Source organism: Drosophila arizonae, chromosome 3 (assembly GCF_054131065.1).
Source record: "Drosophila arizonae isolate 15081-1271.41 chromosome 3, UAZ_ARI_1.0, whole genome shotgun sequence".
NCBI lineage: Eukaryota > Metazoa > Arthropoda > Insecta > Diptera > Drosophilidae > Drosophila > Drosophila arizonae.
Window position 1 is genome coordinate 4,543,592 of NC_142923.1, and position 16,270 is coordinate 4,559,861.

The window sequence follows — 16,270 nt, forward strand, 5'->3', positions numbered from 1 at the left end:
TGCATTTAAAAGTAAAATAAATAAAATAAAATTATTATAAAATGCATTTCCCATTCTTATTTGCTCTGCTTTATTTATTTTTTCTTTTCTCACTCTCTTTAAGCGATTTTTATGATGAAAAGATTTTGAAATCAGTAAATAAATTATTATATTAAAAGTTAACTGATGTGTATATAAAGATATATCAGTTCTCAGAATTAGATAAAATATGTTGCATTTACAATATGAAAAAATAAATAAATAAATATTATTTTTAATATTTCCGGGTATTATTTCTTGGGCAACTTGGAGAAATAATCTTCGTGGAATTGCTTTAGTATATGCCTGAACTGATCTGCCTGCTGGGCCAGCATGATCTTATGCTCATCGCTCTCATGATCGAGCATTTCATCCGCCTCGACCAGAACTTGCAGATAGCGCAGCCAATTAGCTTCCAGGTCGAGGATCTGTTCACGTGCTGCATCCGGCAAGGGGACTCGATATTTATGTAGAAGCACAAACACCTCCAGCATGGGCGTGAACCTGGACTGTTTCCCTGGCACCGCCTGAACGAGGCGCTCAAAGAGCTGATTGGCGACAATAGCTTCATTATGAGTGCGCGGCACACGCAACACTTTGCGCTCATTGCGTTCCATATAGCGGTAGAGAGCTGTAAGAGAGCAGAAACTCTGGATTAAGCTGTCAAGTTCTCTGGCTGTCTGAGCACAGCGTCAATCAGTCAGTCACTCTGTCAATCACGCTCATAACTCACCTTCGATGAGGCCCGTTGCATGCTGCAGCATTACTTGAATATTCAGAGCCTGCCACTTCTCAATCCAGTCGAGCAGAGTGCTCTTGATGGGATTCTGATTGATGAGCACAAAGTGCACGTGGGCAATGGCATCCATGAAGGAAATATCATCGGCTAGCGAGCTATAGTGCTCGATGCCCCCCTCGAACACGCGCGCTGTCTTGGAGCTGGCCAGCAGTCGCTGTGTAAACGCCTCCTCGGTCAGCTCCCAGAGCGCATGATGCGCCCGCCACTGGATCACATACTCCTCGATCTTCTCCTGCTGGCGTGCAATCTCTGCCTCGATACCGCGCACCAGTTCCGAGCATTCGGCATCCTCTCGAAATGCTCGCGCGAAATTCGGACGTCGCTTCTCCTTGGGAATCTTCAGCTTGTAGCCGAGCCGTGCAAACTGATCCACCAGACTCTGCACGCGATCGATGACGCCACGCAGCACGGCGCCAACAGTGCGCATATCGGGTGTGAGCTGTATTTGGGAGTCCTTCACGTCGGCCTCCATGACCAGAATAGGCCCAGGCGGCAGGTCCTCGTCGGAGCGCAAGGCATCCTGCAGCAGCTGCAATGCGTTGCGTGCGCAGCAGAGAAAGGCACTAGCCAGCATATCATCAAAGACGTTCACATACTGATGCCACTCGCTGGATTGCTAAATATATATAGAGAGATATATAGATAGATAGATAGAGCTATGCTACTTTACTTACTTCTTCTTGCATCTCCGCAAACTCATTGGCCACCGCTGTAATGAGCTCTACAATGGTGTTGTAGTACTTTCTCAAGGCACTGTTGCCGCCATTCAGGCAGCTGCTCAGCTGCTGCTCGAATACAGAAATATCCACAGCTCCATTAAAGTTGAATCGCAACATGGACGTATCGCAGATGCGTTCGCAGCAGCGCACAATTTGACGATTCGCGCGCTTGTAGAGCTGAATGATGTGACGCAGCTCCTCCACATGCTCCACACAGTCCGCCAGCCAATGGTCGTAGCTCTCATCAGGCTCCCCGGTCGAGAAGCCGGCATAGCTGAGCTTATATATGCCCGGCGCGAACTGGCGATCGACGCACTGAATCAGTGAACGAAAGAGCTTTCGCTCCCGTTGCGTTAGGCTGTTCACCAGGCGATTGTAGTCCAGGCAGAGGCGCAGCACGTTGTTATATATCAACTTCAGGGCATCCTGCTTCTCATAGATCTTGCGTATGGGCAGGGGCAGAGCGTAGCCCAGCTTCTCAAAGTGCTGCGCCTGCGAACAGAGCTGCAAGGCACTCGCATCCATGTTGCACTCCAGCAGGACCTTGGACTGCTTGCTGCGATGCACCAGATATCGCTCCAGCTTCTGGCACAGGTTACTGCCCGCCTGGCCGTGCCACTCCTCAAAGGCGATTCGTATCTCTCTCTCGAACTCCGAGCGCAGCAGCTCAAACTTGTCCATCACAGTCGCTGCCTGCGGCACAGCTGGCAGCCAGGTGGAGCCCGCTTTGGCTAGACGATCACGCAGCCAGATCAGGCGGTCCAGATTGATGCGGTAGGCCAGCGCATCGCTGACATGCGGAGGCAGCCAGGAGAGATGTTGCTTTCGTCGCAGCTGCAGCAACTGCCTGGTGGTTGTATCCATATCCTCGCTGAACCGCTGCCACAGACGAGTCACCTGGCCCAGATAGCATTTGCGGAGTGTGGCATGGTAGGAATAGTAGAGCAAGACATTGAGTGTTTCCAGTGTCTCCTCCACATTGCTGACACGACGAAAGGCATTCGAGAGGAGGCGCTGCTGGGTCTCCTCCATGCCTCGGACAGATTTCCGGTAGGCCTCCATCTTTTCATACCACTCGCTGCGATAGACGTCCAGCATTAGGTGTTTCGTATTGGAGCTGCGCAGCTGATCGAGCGTAGTCAGAAATTGCTGCTCCACACTCACCGCAATCCGCTCCAGCTGCTCGCCGTTGGTGCCACTGAACTGTACCTCGCCTATGCTCTCCAGCTCATCCATTCGCCCGAAAACAATCATTGCCTCGCATATGTCCTTCAGATCGTTCAATCTCTCCATAAATGCGTGCACATGATTTAAGATGATGCCCCGGTCCAGCTTCCAGCCAATCTTATGCAGGTCCAGTTGATGCAGCTGCTCCTCATAGGACTGGCAGCACTCCAGGGACAGATTGCACATCTTAATGCCGAGCCTCGGACGACCTTCCAGTATCTCGTCCAGATTTATTTGGCTGGTGCAATACTTAATAATCTGATTGCTCAGATTGCGAAAGAGTGTAGTGATGCGATCGCTGCTCTTATAATGCTCCGATTGCTCCCAAACGAAACGCAGCAGATGAAAGATGTGCGGCAACTGTTGCGACACGTCTGCCAATGATTTGGACTCATCGATCTTGGCGCAGGGCTCGATAAGCAAATACAAATATCTTAGGTTTGACGTGGCCAACTCTTGCTCCAGCTGAGCGGATGAGAGCAGCTCCTCGATTTGTGGCATGTGCACCGATTGCCATTGACGCAGCACCTTGAACACACGCTGCACATCGAACTGCTCCAGCTGGGAGTTCAAGCCCTGCAGCACCTCCACTGCAAGTAAACATGTTTAAAACATATATTAAAATGTATATTTAATTACATTAAACACTTAAGGTACTTCAATAGAAATCTTAATCTCAAAAACTAGAAAAGTAATTTTGCTTTAGGGTATTTTCTAGTCAGTCTTACATACACTGCCCCCTCGCATATTAATACCCACATCGATATTCCCAGAACTCGTATTCGTCGTTCATAGTTGCCAGCGTGTTGGCGGCCATCAGTGTTCGATCACTCAGCACTGTGCGTATCTGTGTCGTCCAATAGACGGCGATGCTTTCGAGATTCTTGAACAACGGCCTGTCACAGACGATTTGCTCCCCTCCAATCTGATGCAGCGCAAAGGGCACATAGAGCGCCGTGATGCCACCGATCTTGGAGTTGATGGCAAAGAGGAAGGCCAACAGTTTGTCGAGACTGGCGCAGAACCTCGAACGCACTGTCTGATTCCAGTCCTGGTAGTTGCGGAAAATGGGCGCATAGAAGCGTTCTAGTAGACGCATTAAGCAGCCATCCACATCACTGTGCACGGTGCCAAAGTGAATCTCATCATGGAAGCCTTCGACGGTGAATATTTCATTGGGCTCTCCACGCAAAAAGTAACTAATATCATCAACGGGCTTCGTTGGGAAGCCCAGGTAAGCTGTCAGCACATTATCTGCATAGAAAATTGTGAGCAGTGGTTCATTGACCTCCAGCAGCCAGCGTCGTATATTATCGAGTGAAGCTTCACTCCAATCCGTCTGATTCAAGGAATACAATGTAGTCATGCGTTGTATATACTCAAGCAGTTGATTAAGATCTTCATCGCTGTATGTGGGACGTGGCGTGGGAGGACGAATTTCCTCTTGCGGAACCTCTTCCTTGCGTTCTGAGAATACTCATTTTATTAGTAAAACAAAGTATTTAAGTTTTATTATATACCCTCATCGTCGGATAAATCCGAATCAGTTAGATGTTCATCTTCCACAGCGCTGGAGGAGGTCATATTTATTTTAATCGGTATTCGATATTGTTTTGCAATTGCAATTCATGCAAAAAGTGAGAAAAAAAACAATGCATTGTTGCCATAGTACCTGCATTTCAAAATCCGTTAAATCCGTCATTCAAAATATTGATTGTTTTGCAACACCTAAAAATGTTGGACTTCTAATCTACCGATACATCGTACGAATATTGCACAGGCAACGATACATCGACTGTATTAAATATTAAGTACATATCGAAGCTAAAGTTCATTACTACTACATGAAAGTAATGGTAAAATAAAAATATGTATATGTTTAAGACATATATATAATAAATTAATGCGACTAGTTTTATTTAAGAAGCCGTTAGGCCAGCCATACAAACTCTTTGCTGTTACACAGCACTCGAGAATATTATTGCATACGTTTATCGACATATCGAATAACTTTAGTTGTCATATTTGACGTCGAATTAAAGCGGCAAATTTGTTGTCATCCATAAGTAATTTCAAAAAAGCAAATAAAGTAAATAAATTATTATGAATAACAATACTGCCGCGTTAGAACTTGTCTGCGAGACGGCCAACTCGCTGTTTCCCGAATTGAATATGCGCCCTAACGAGCTGTCGCATCCAACCGAGGCATTTCTAACCAAAGTGCTGATTTGCTATCTGCGTTCCTTTGGCTTTCGAGTGGAGCCGCCATACAATATCGAAAGCGAGGCGAAGGATACGTCCCGAGAGAAGCGCGTGTTCTTGAGCAAACTGTGCCGACAAGTGGAACGCATAATACAAATATCATTTCCAGGCAAAACGTTCACATACATTGACATCATAGATCCAAGTATGAATGACCTGTATACAAATATAAATAGATATATTAAACTATATTCCTATAAATATGTGTTATTGCAGCTGTTAAAAAGACTTCCAGCACGTTGGATGTCCTCTTCAATTACAGATGTTTCTATAAAATGTATAAGAAGGAGATCCTATGCCCCATTGCAGATAAGCTTAAGGAGCGGCAGGATTTAAGTGCAGCCATCGCAGCAAAACGCTCTGAATTGGAGCTGAATAAGCAGAAGGCAGAGCAAATGAAAATCGACATTGTTAATCACCAGGCCAACATAGACAAGATGACTGTGGAACTGCCAAAAGTAATGGCCGAACTGAATGAGCAATCGAAGATCTTACAGCAAAAGGAAATGGAATCAGCTTTGCAGGAGGAGCAGCTGGCGGAGATCAATGGCCAGGTTAAGCAATTTGAGCAGCTGCTGGTCAGGGACACCGAAGTGGAGTTAGTCGAAAGGTAAGTGAACAAAGACAAAAACAATGAGAAACTTATTTAACTCCAATCCACAGCCAAACAGCGCAAATACTTGCGCGTATCGAGAGCTGCAAGCAGGAAATGGAGAAGCAGGAGGAACTCTTCAAAGAGCGTCGCTTGGAGATCGAAGCCAATCAGCAGCTGATCGATGAGTTAGAGAAGGCGATGAATATATTGCCACCAGACGTGCTCAATGAGTACAAAGAGAATCTCAAGCTCAAGGAGCGAATGGAGAAGAAACATGCATCGATAGAATCCAAACATCAAAGTGTCTCAAATAGCAACGAGAAACAGAAACAGCAACTCGCAGAGTGCGAAAAGAAACTAAAAACACTCAAGTCACAAATCGAAAAGGATGCACAAGAGCAGAAGCAGCGTATCGCAGAATCGGAAACATTTATCACTCAGCAAGAAGATTGCATCGTTGAGCTGCAGCAGAGCAAGGCCCAGCTGCAGGAGCAAATAGAGGCGCAGCAGTGCGATGCGGAGCAAATCAAAATAGTTGTCTCTAGCTTAATAGATCACTGAGCGGTTCCGACTTAATATATTTATTTGTTTATTGCTAAAGCTTAAACTGTTTGTTTGTGGTTAGGGACGAACGAGGGGCAGCAGAAATTCATGTATCCATTTTTTTGCTCTCCAGATGTGCCTTCAACTGCTGACTGAAATCATCCTCTACATTGTCGTCATCCCAATTATCCTCCCACACATTTGGCTCCTCCACATCGTCGGCCACGCGGAAGTCTGTCAAGAAACGCATCTCATAATTCAATATACTTTAATAAAAACAAAAACAAATTTTTACCTTCAGCGGGAAACTCTTCAAACTCATCATCTTCCTCTAGAAGACCCAAATCCTCGCTCTTCTGATTTGTGTCCTCCTTATCCTTTTCCTTCTCTTTATCGGGCGCAGACATTTTTAGTATTTGTTTGTGTATGCTAAATTACAATTGTTAAACAATTCTACTTTTTCAACAAATTTGACGCTTAGCCGAAATGATGCCGAGTCATTTGTCTAGAGATGTGAGTAAAAATAACAATATATCGATATTTAGTGTTGAGCAGTAGTTGATTTTAATAAGACAATCAGATCGAAAATCATAGCGTTGCCAGGTAGTTAAAGTGAAATTGGCGCGATGTTAGCTTTTTGAAATATGCATTTTTATATTTTTTTACCTTTATTTATTTTATAACATTTTGACTTGTGGCTATTTGAGTTTCAAGCTAATAGGGTTATTGAGCAGTTGAAGTGTACGTAACGTTAACATTTATAATAAATAGTTTTGCGGTATGCTTTTGATTTATTGCATATTGTTTTGTTTTCTGTTTTGTTGCATAGGCTTCTTTTTCTTATAAATTTGTATTTGGTTGGAATTTTCAGCTTGCCAAAATTGTTGCATTCGTTCTTTTTTTTTATATAAGTTTCTTTTGAGCTTATTGTAAAAATTTTATATGCCAAAATATATCTACATATGTATTAATATAGATTTGTATCTGTTGTAAGTATGCTACTTTTATAAAGGAATAAAACACCATACATTTGAATATAATTTTTTTTTTCTTCTTTTCTTTTAAACTTATTTTTGTTCGATTTGTGATTTTGCTTTGTTTGAATTTCGATTTTTAATGGGCTTCATTGCTATTTGTTTACATCACAGACGCACAACGCACAAAAAAAAATGCAATTATTATCATCAATTAACAATTTGTTTTCTTTTTTTGTTTTTGTTTTTTTTTTTTTTTTAAGCTCCTTTCTTATGTGCTTAATGGGTTTCTCTTTAGAGACTGCCACTTTTAAGTGAAATAAGAATTTCGTAAATAACATAAGTGATCTTTTGTTTTTAATACTAATAAGTGCTACGAAAGCTTTTTATAAATAATATAACTTTGTTAGCTGGTGCTGTTATGTGATCAAATAGTTCAAAAAGTGCTTGCCGTCCTGCTCCATTAAGTTACACGGCCCTTATATACTTCTGTGTAAGTGTGTGTGTTTGTATATGTGTTAATTATTAAGTTGATTAATATATATATAAATAATATATATATATATATACATGGTTGTGTATTATTAAATACGCATCTAGTACATATAGTATTTGAAAGCTTTCTAGAAAAAACAGTTTTATCACATATAGAGAGGAAGTGTTAAATATGTTTTATCTGTTGATCTGTTTAGATTTGTAAGTTGAATATTAATATATAAATATATATATTTAATAATAATACAAACATGCATTGTATACAATCTGTAAATTAAACAGCTTAGCCTCATTGAATGCATCGGGTAGTTGCAATCAATCATTTCATATTTTTATCATTCATTTTCATGCATCTTTCGATATTTAAAATTTTTGCTTTTTGTTTCAAGTAGAGCACCAATAAAATGTAAAACAAAGTTTTTGTGGTTGTAAACAAGTTGCATTAATAAAAAGAAAAAAAATTAATTAAATTATTTACTTTAACAGGCTAGAAATAGGTTGACAGATCTGGCACAAACAACGAGTGAGTCAAACGCCGCTCTTACTCGTTTATTTGGGCCAAGATCAGGTTCTTTTTATAGTTGAGAGCTTTTTCATATAAGTATTTGTGTGTGTGAGAGAGTTGGTGTATGTGTGTGTGTCTCTTTTTTTAAAACGCTAAGCGTTCTCTAACGGTATTTGTTTTGCGCTTACAAACTACATAAATACACATCGAACATCGAAAATATTGATAGCGCATATCTATATGCAATAATAATAAAGGATTAATATTATAGCTTCAACCGACAAAAGGCAACGAGTAAGCAATTCGCTATTAAGACGATTGCCTCTGCTCAGTAAAAGCTCGCTGTTAAACTGAGATATTCGTTGCCTCCATTTACAGCGAGTGTTCTACTCGCATGCGATATCTGTGTTACTCGTTGCTCGCTTGTGGGCTGAGCTTACATTATCTGATATACGTACATATATAAATATATATAATATAATTACAAACAACAAATCACTACAAATTACTTCAACTGGGTTTTTAGTTTTCTCTTCTTGTTTTTGTTTTTGTTTTTGCTTTTGTTTACTCGCGCCTTGTTCGCTTCGGTCGCGTGGGCGTAAACGAATCGGTTGATGCGGCACTCGTTGCACTGCCTCCAATACTCGCGCCCTCTGTCGAGGCTATAGCTGTTATAGTCGCCGATATGGTCGCCGGCTGCCGACTATCTGTGCCACTGCCACGCACCTTGCGCGATGCCACCGACTGGGCGGTAACCTGCAGCGAAATGGCATGCGTGTTCAGCTTCTCGGCCAGCAGCAGATCCTTCAGCCCTTTCATTTTCTGACTATACAACGTGATCACTGGACGTTTAAGCATTATCTCGAATGGATCGTAATCATCAACAACTGCTGGCTGTTTGCTGTTCGCCAGCTCCAGTTGGCTGATCTCCTCCACTTTAGCTTCTTTGTGCTGCTGCTGCTGCTGCTGCTGCTGTTGTTGTTGCTCGTTGTTGTTGCTGTTGCTGTTGCTGTTAGCCTCATTGTTGCCGTTGTTGCTTATGGTTGTAGCCTCCTTTTCAGCATTATTGCTGCTGCTGGTGTTGTTATTGATGTGGTTGTTGTTATTGTGCGACAATTCGCTGGACGTTGTTTGCTCGGCTACCGCCTGTTGCTTTTGATCAGCGAACGGCTGACCGCCGCCCTGCAGCAGAAAATCGGGATTCAATATCTTTTCGCCACAAGCAGCTGTGAGATCCGCCAAGGTGGTTGGCAACTCCGATTTGGATTTCTGTGAGTTGAAACGAAAAAATATGATTACTTTGTATAGGCTATAAGAAGGATATAATGTTGTTGCTCTCGGAGATTAAATAGATATACAGATAGGATATAGAAAGGAAGCTTAAATAGACACACAATAGAATTATATACAGAATATCTGTATATGATTAAAATGACATATAACTATCCAAGGAATCATAGATCAAGCTGCAATATCCTTCCACATCCTTAGATTTGTACATATAGAATAAGGAAAATATCATAGGATACAGATGGAGAAAGGAATCTTCAACAGACAGACAATAAAATCTGAATCTGCGTCATCCTGACATTAAATATACATATATAAGAAAATATCATAGGAGGCAGACAAAGAAACTATCAGTAAAGAAGGAACCTTAAATAGACAAAAAATAGAATCTAAATGTGAATATGAACTTATTAACAATGATTATATGATTATCAATATATATCAATCTGCAATATCCCACCTCATCCTTCTTAACAACCGTGTTGTTATTGTTGTTGTTACCCTCCGCATGAAGCGACGCCTCGAGAGCTGCTGCTGTTGCTGCGGCTGTAGCTGCAGCTGTTGCCTTCTTCTTAGCCTCCAATGCTGCTGCCTGTTCGGCCTCCACATCCTCGGGCAGCTTGATGACCACCTGGGAGCGTATGTCATAGTCGAACTTGGTTATGTTCGTGACCAGCGGCTTGGCCCAGCCAATGTGCAGAATGGGCGTTAGGCTGTCCTCCTCCCACTGGCAGATGCCATCGTAGAAGCGCAACAAATTGGCAAACACCTCCGCATCACGCAAAATGCTGCGAGCCGAATGGCCCGAACTCTCCGTCTTCATCACATAGGGTATAAGCTCATTGGCAATATCCAGCAGCTCCTTGTAGATCTCCTCATCGTCGCGACACTGGTACGTATACAGGCGTATGACGTCGGCTGCATTCGCCCAGGCGGCGAAGGCTTCGCGATATTTGAGCAAACGATTGTAATAGTTGCCCTGAAAGATGTGCGGATAGACGTGATGATTGTGATAGTAGTTGCGCGAGGATTCGATTGCTTCGCGGAATAGCTGCTCGCAGGTGATGCTGCGATGCGTCCGATTGATCTCCTCCAGCTCGCCAAGCAGACCCAGCGCCATGGGGTACCGCTTCAGGTGGCCCAGATCGTAGAGTAGCCACAGTAGCTGCTGCTGCAGCTCCGCCACTTCAACGCAATCGCTGTTCGCACTGAGCGATATATTTAAGGCTACACAGATGGCAGCCACCTCCATGCCGCGCTCACAGATGACGGCCAGGCCGCCCAGGTACAACCACGAGCCGGACTCAATGCCGGCGCTAATGTCCTGGCCACGCTTATCCTCGCTGCCCTTGCCATGCCAGGTCACCTCGATGCTCTCCACGTGCTTCTGCCCGAATACGACCCACGCATGATCCTCGGATATGGCCAGGCGCACATCGCGATAGCCCAGTAGCTGGCAGCCGGCGGTCGTGGCCAGCGCCACGCCAAAGCAATCCAGCTTGTTTCCGGACAGATAGCTATACAGATTCTGCAGATGGGCTCGATCCTTGTAGCTGCTGCGTATCAGCGAGTTCCAAATCACGTCCGACACCTTCTTGATGATCTCCCGCGTCGCCTGGCGATGTGGCTTCGGTTTGTCCACCACCGACAATATCGTCTGGAACTTCTTGTACAATCCGGCAATCAGCTCGTGGGTCACCACAGGAAAGGGCACGCTGTTGCCCATGATTACCTCATTGCTGCCACCTAAAAATTGCCAAACAAAAAAGTAATAATTAAAATGATATCAAAATTGCATTACAATACAACTAAATATGATAAATTGTTAAATATAAATAAAATAATGGAATAAATATAAAATAAATATAAATAAAATAAAATAAATATTTCTATTACTATAAAATTAATAATATAAAAGGATGAAATTATATGAATTTATTTGTTTGTATTTAACTATCTCATATATATATATATTTTTTTTCTTTTTGAAGAATCGCCAAAAATCCAAATTGGCTCAACTTATCAAAATGTGTGTAATTATTATTATTATTGTAAACAACTATAATTATTTAACTAAATTAAAATAACAAACAGTTTATAAAAAAATTTCCATTCACATAACAATAATAATCATATGACTATTATTAATCAAAAATAATGCCAACATATTTTTTATATTTTATATATTCTTTTATTTCATTGTTTTTAAGCGTTAGAGGTCTTAAAGCATTTAACGTTGTTATGAATTTTAAAAATCCCGTAAAAAAATATACGTTAAATTTGAAAATAAACCGCCACTATAGATTTATACAATGAACATTACAGCTCTTATATATTATAAGTTAGAAATAACTAACCCCAACTTAGAAGACTATTGACACTTTTTTTGGCTAAGAAATAATGTCTTATAAAATATAAGTCAATTGAAATCTAACTGTCACTCACCTAGAGCAGCTTGGGCTGCCTGCGCCGCTTGGGCCGCCTCGCCGGTGGTCAGCGACAGCTCAATGTAGCCAACGACGATGGAGAGTAGTGTCAGATCGGGCTCAATGGCGCTGGTGAGGGCACGTCTAAAGAGATTGACCACATCCGAGGTGGACTTGAGGGGGAAGAGGCTGGCGTCGATGATGCCATTGAGGGCCATGCAGGGGCTGGCGCTGGCACTGCGAGTGACCGTTGACATGGCTGCAAGGGATTGCTGCTGCTGCTGCACTCTTCTATTGCTGCACTCTTCTAATGCTGCTGCTGCTGCTCCTGCTGCTGCTTCTTACGCTGCTATTGCTTAGCACTGGCCGCAGGCGCTGTTGCATGCACACTGGACTTGCATTTCCACTTGGTAGCAGTAGCAGTACAGCCAGACACTTTGTTGCTGCAACATTTGAGGGGAGCTGCTGCTGCCGCTGCTGCTGCTGCTGCTGCTGCTGCTGGGTGTTGCAGAGGGAATGTTTGTGTGTGCAATGGACGCCACAAGTTGACAAACAACTTTTTTACTTTCCACCTTGTTTGTGCGCGCACTGTTTGCCCTTTTTTTAGTGTTTTCTTTTTCTCTGCTTTTGCTTTGTCGCGCTTCTATGTGCGTGTGTGCGTGTGACCGAGAGCGTGTCTGTGACTGCACTTATTCTTAAGCAGGATTTTTTATGCAATTCGCTGCATTTTGTTTTTTGTCGCTGCAATTTGTGTTCTTCGTTCGCTTCTGACTGTTCTAGGGCGACTGTGCGTTCGTGTGTGTTTGTGTGTGTGTGAGTGTGTGTATGCATACGTTGTGTCGTTCAATTGTACTGACACTTCGTTAATTTTGTCGTGCAGTTTGTTGCTCTTGTTGTTGTAGTGTGAGCAGTAGTTGTTACTGTTTTTCTTGTTGTTGTTGTTAAATATCCTGTCGTCGTTTCGCTCTCGTTTGCACACGTCAGCAGCGACGGTCACGACGGTGCTGGCCGCAGCAGCGCTTCTGGTTTAGCAGGTGCGTAGCGGCAGCGCCAGCGACCGCAGCGTCAGCAGCAGCTGAAATTGCGTAGCGTTGAATTATTGCGTAGCATCCAAAGCAGCGCGCCTCACCTCCCCCGCCCACACACGTGCCGCGGAATTTACGTCGTTTCTTTGTATCGTATTATATGTGATAACGTATTATATTGATTTAACACTATTTGTATTAGTTTCTTTAATAGTTTTTATTTATTAGTTTGTTGCCGAAAAAATACTGTGTTGCGTTTACTGTTTTTTGTTGTTGCCGCTGCTTTATTATTGTTGGCATTCCGCTTTGGTCAGTTCGACGCGCTTTGGCATTTTTAGCGCTATTTTATGTCAGCAATCTGCATTTAACAACACTGCTAAAGTGCTGCCACCAAACCTGGCCGCCGTGACCGTAACTGTGACCGTGACTGTGTTTATCAAATTAAACGCTGTTAATTATTTTTTAAGCATAAATATCTAAAATATATGCACTCCTATTAAAAAAATCAAATATCTTGCTAGTGATTGTGACTGTGATTGTGTATGACAATTAGTCCATCTCTATTTACGATCATCGTTCACTTCGTGAGCAGTCACTTTCTAAGTTATGCCATCACAATTGACCATCTTCAATTCGTATGCATTTCCCTTGATATAAATAAATGCCGGCTTTCCTCAATTTTAACTGCAGCAAAACAATTGACTGCAAACAAGGAGCTGTGCGCGCAGTACGCTATAATGGTAAGCTTCCTTTTAATATAGATTTGTGTGCATTTAGCTTTATTCCCGCTTTACAGTCGATGGCAGCTACTGTTTGAGCTGCGGCTCGGACAAAAAGATCAAATTGTGGAATCCTGTTTCGGGTTTGCTATTGAAGACCTATGGAGGCCATGCAGACGAGGTGACCGATGTGGCTGGCAGCTGTGATAGCAGCTACATTGTCTCCTCAAGCCTGGATAAGAGCATCATCTACTGGGATGTGGCAACGGGTGAGAAAGAGACAGCAGAGAGTGGGTGAATGAATATAAATATAACAAAAGCATTGCAGGCGCTCCTGTACGTAGACTCCGCAGTCATGCAGGCGGCGTACGCTGCGTCTGCTTCAACGAGGACTCATCCATTGCTATATCCGGCGGACGCGATAATGCCATCATGTGCTGGGACATACGCACCCGCCGCCTTGATCCCGTCCAAGTGATGAAGGACGCAAAGGACTGCATAACAGCTGTGTTGACTAATGACCACAAAATCTTTGCCTCCTCTTTGGATGGCTGTGTACGTCACTATGATATACGCGTGGGCGAGCTCACCTGCGACGAGGTGGGCCAACCGATTACCTATCTGGCGCAGACGAAGGATGAGCAGTGCCTGCTGGTTGGCTGCCAGGATAACACGTTGCGGCTGCTCGACTGCGAATCGGGCGGGCTGCTGTCGGAATACAAGGGTCATCAGTCAGCGGACTATCACATTGAGTGCGGCATCCTAGCCGACGATGCGCATCTAGTCTCCGGCTCCAGCGACGGCGATGCCTACGTCTGGGATCTGCTCGAGACGAAGGTCTTGCAGCGCATTCGCATTAGTAAATAACACTTTAATTAGTGTTCAATTGTGCATTCCTTTTAACATCTTTATCTGCTGCAGGTGACAATGGAGGCGTGCTTCATTCCCTGGCCACACATCCCAAGCGACAGGAGATGCTCTTCGCTCGACGCAGGGATATGTATGTATTCTCCACAGATCTGCAAATCGAGGAGGAGCAGCTGTAGCAAAGGGATGCCAAAATTCTTTTTTCATATAGTGTTAGTGAACCCGAATATAAGGCTAGTGAGATCTCTGTTAGATAGTACATAAATAGGAACTACCACTATATATGTATATGTCATGTTAACTATATCCGAATATCATATCGATCCGATATCGTAGGTTTTCATAAAACTTCCAATGACTGACTCAACTCTTGTTAATTAAATATAGGATAAGGAGGAGTAAATAAAAATGTACAAAATTAACTTCGAATCTGTATCATTTTAATGGTTCCTATAGTATGTACATACATATTCCAATAACCTCCCAAAAAATTCCCAAAGTAAAAATCACAAATGTATTTCTTTGAGGGGAAAAGGAAAAACCATTTATTTGACATAATTTTTTTTTTCGTATTTTTTTGTTTTTGTTTTTAATTATTTAATGTATTTTGTTTGTTGTTTATATAGAGCATGAATGTACGTAGTAATATGTTTGTTTGTATGTATGATCTGGCTTATATAATGCATAAACAATGTGTTTCTTGCTGTTGTTGTTTAGCTGTAAATCTGTTCGCTGCGCTCTTTATTCACAAACCAATGCCCGATGCATGTGCAAGCGTGTGTGTGTGCGTGTGCGCGTCGTGTGTGTGTGTTTTCGTATTGTATGTGTATGGGTGGAGCGCCGCTCTCCATCATTCTCAAACTCTCTCTCCGTTGTGGGTGGTGGTGTTCGTGGTGTTGGTAGTAGGTGGCCAAAGCCGTTGCTACGCTGCGCTGCTGCTGCGGCAGCTGCTGTCTTCGGCTTCACCTCAACACTTGGTGTCTTATGGGTGGCCAGACAAAAGCTGACTGCTCTGCCAGCGCGCAGCGTTCCAGCGGCTTAGCAGAGAGCTGCAGGCAGTCTACACTCTCTCCATTTTGCTCGTCTAAGCTCACGCACACACCGACACGTGCTCACACAAGCATGGGGCATTCCGTCTTCTTTTTATTTCCTTCCTTGCTTCTCTGAAGAGCTGCAGTTACATAGCGGCCACTCTTTTATATTCTTCAACTCTTCTACTCTGCTGCTTGCACTTATGTACTAAAGCATATTTATTTATTCGTTTTGTATTTGTATGCAATTTGTTGTACATACAGCTATATGTATGCATGCATGTATGTGTGTGTATTTATGGATTTATTTATATATATGTATATATATAATGGTTTATGTTTAATGTTATCGTATTTAGTAATAATATTATGTAATGTTGCGTTAGCTTATGTCGTATATAAAGTTTATATACATATATATGTATATGTATGCATATACTCATATATATATTTATTTTTATTTTTATATGTATGTGTGTAGTTTATATAATAAACGATTCTCTCCTCTCTTATAATTAGATTATACAAACAACAAAAAACTCAATAAGATCCATTCCAAAATTTTTCGATTCTCATATTCTTAAATTTGTTTATGGGCAAAAGGAAAAATACAATAAACTTGTTATATATTGATATATATATATGTATGTGTGTTTATGTAAATTAAAAATTAATTAAATAATAGAAAATAATTTAAAAAAGTAAAAATTAATGCGATGGTGTTTATAGAGTTCAGCATGCTCATTATATAGAATATATATATGTATATAGTATA

The 16,270-nt window shown here is 42.4% G+C and overlaps 5 protein-coding genes across 5 annotated transcripts; 2 read left to right on the plus strand and 3 right to left on the minus strand.

Annotated features, from left to right (window-relative positions):
• Nucleotides 1-54: 54 nt before the first annotated feature.
• On the minus strand, nt 55-4,769 carry LOC108610944 (dynein axonemal heavy chain 2). The gene is made up of 5 exons (XM_018003329.2): nt 4,284-4,769; nt 3,523-4,230; nt 1,492-3,353; nt 752-1,433; nt 55-649 (listed from the first exon to the last, which is right to left on the minus strand). Exons 1-5 carry the CDS (start codon nt 4,345-4,347, stop codon nt 270-272), a joined length of 3,696 nt encoding a protein of 1,231 aa, XP_017858818.1. The 5' UTR covers nt 4,348-4,769; the 3' UTR covers nt 55-269.
• Nuf2 (kinetochore protein Nuf2) lies at nt 4,760-6,220 on the plus strand. The gene is made up of 3 exons (XM_018003336.2): nt 4,760-5,170; nt 5,242-5,635; nt 5,689-6,220. The coding sequence occupies exons 1-3, from the start codon at nt 4,867-4,869 to the stop codon at nt 6,179-6,181; spliced, it is 1,191 nt and encodes a 396-aa protein (XP_017858825.1). The 5' UTR covers nt 4,760-4,866; the 3' UTR covers nt 6,182-6,220.
• On the minus strand, nt 6,186-6,594 carry Sem1 (Suppressor of exocyst mutations 1). Its single transcript, XM_018003345.2, has 2 exons — nt 6,459-6,594; nt 6,186-6,397 (listed from the first exon to the last, which is right to left on the minus strand). Exons 1-2 carry the CDS (start codon nt 6,568-6,570, stop codon nt 6,270-6,272), a joined length of 240 nt encoding a protein of 79 aa, XP_017858834.1. The 5' UTR covers nt 6,571-6,594; the 3' UTR covers nt 6,186-6,269.
• A 1,930-nt stretch (nt 6,595-8,524) lies between these two features.
• Nucleotides 8,525-13,189, minus strand: Mnn1 (menin 1). The gene is made up of 3 exons (XM_018001181.2): nt 11,873-13,189; nt 9,888-11,173; nt 8,525-9,406 (listed from the first exon to the last, which is right to left on the minus strand). Exons 1-3 carry the CDS (start codon nt 12,108-12,110, stop codon nt 8,702-8,704), a joined length of 2,229 nt encoding a protein of 742 aa, XP_017856670.1. The 5' UTR covers nt 12,111-13,189; the 3' UTR covers nt 8,525-8,701.
• A 92-nt stretch (nt 13,190-13,281) lies between these two features.
• Nucleotides 13,282-14,886, plus strand: LOC108610951 (WD repeat domain-containing protein 83). The gene is made up of 4 exons (XM_018003340.2): nt 13,282-13,618; nt 13,675-13,866; nt 13,926-14,456; nt 14,519-14,886. Exons 1-4 carry the CDS (start codon nt 13,540-13,542, stop codon nt 14,641-14,643), a joined length of 927 nt encoding a protein of 308 aa, XP_017858829.1. The 5' UTR covers nt 13,282-13,539; the 3' UTR covers nt 14,644-14,886.
• Nucleotides 14,887-16,270: the final 1,384 nt, after the last annotated feature.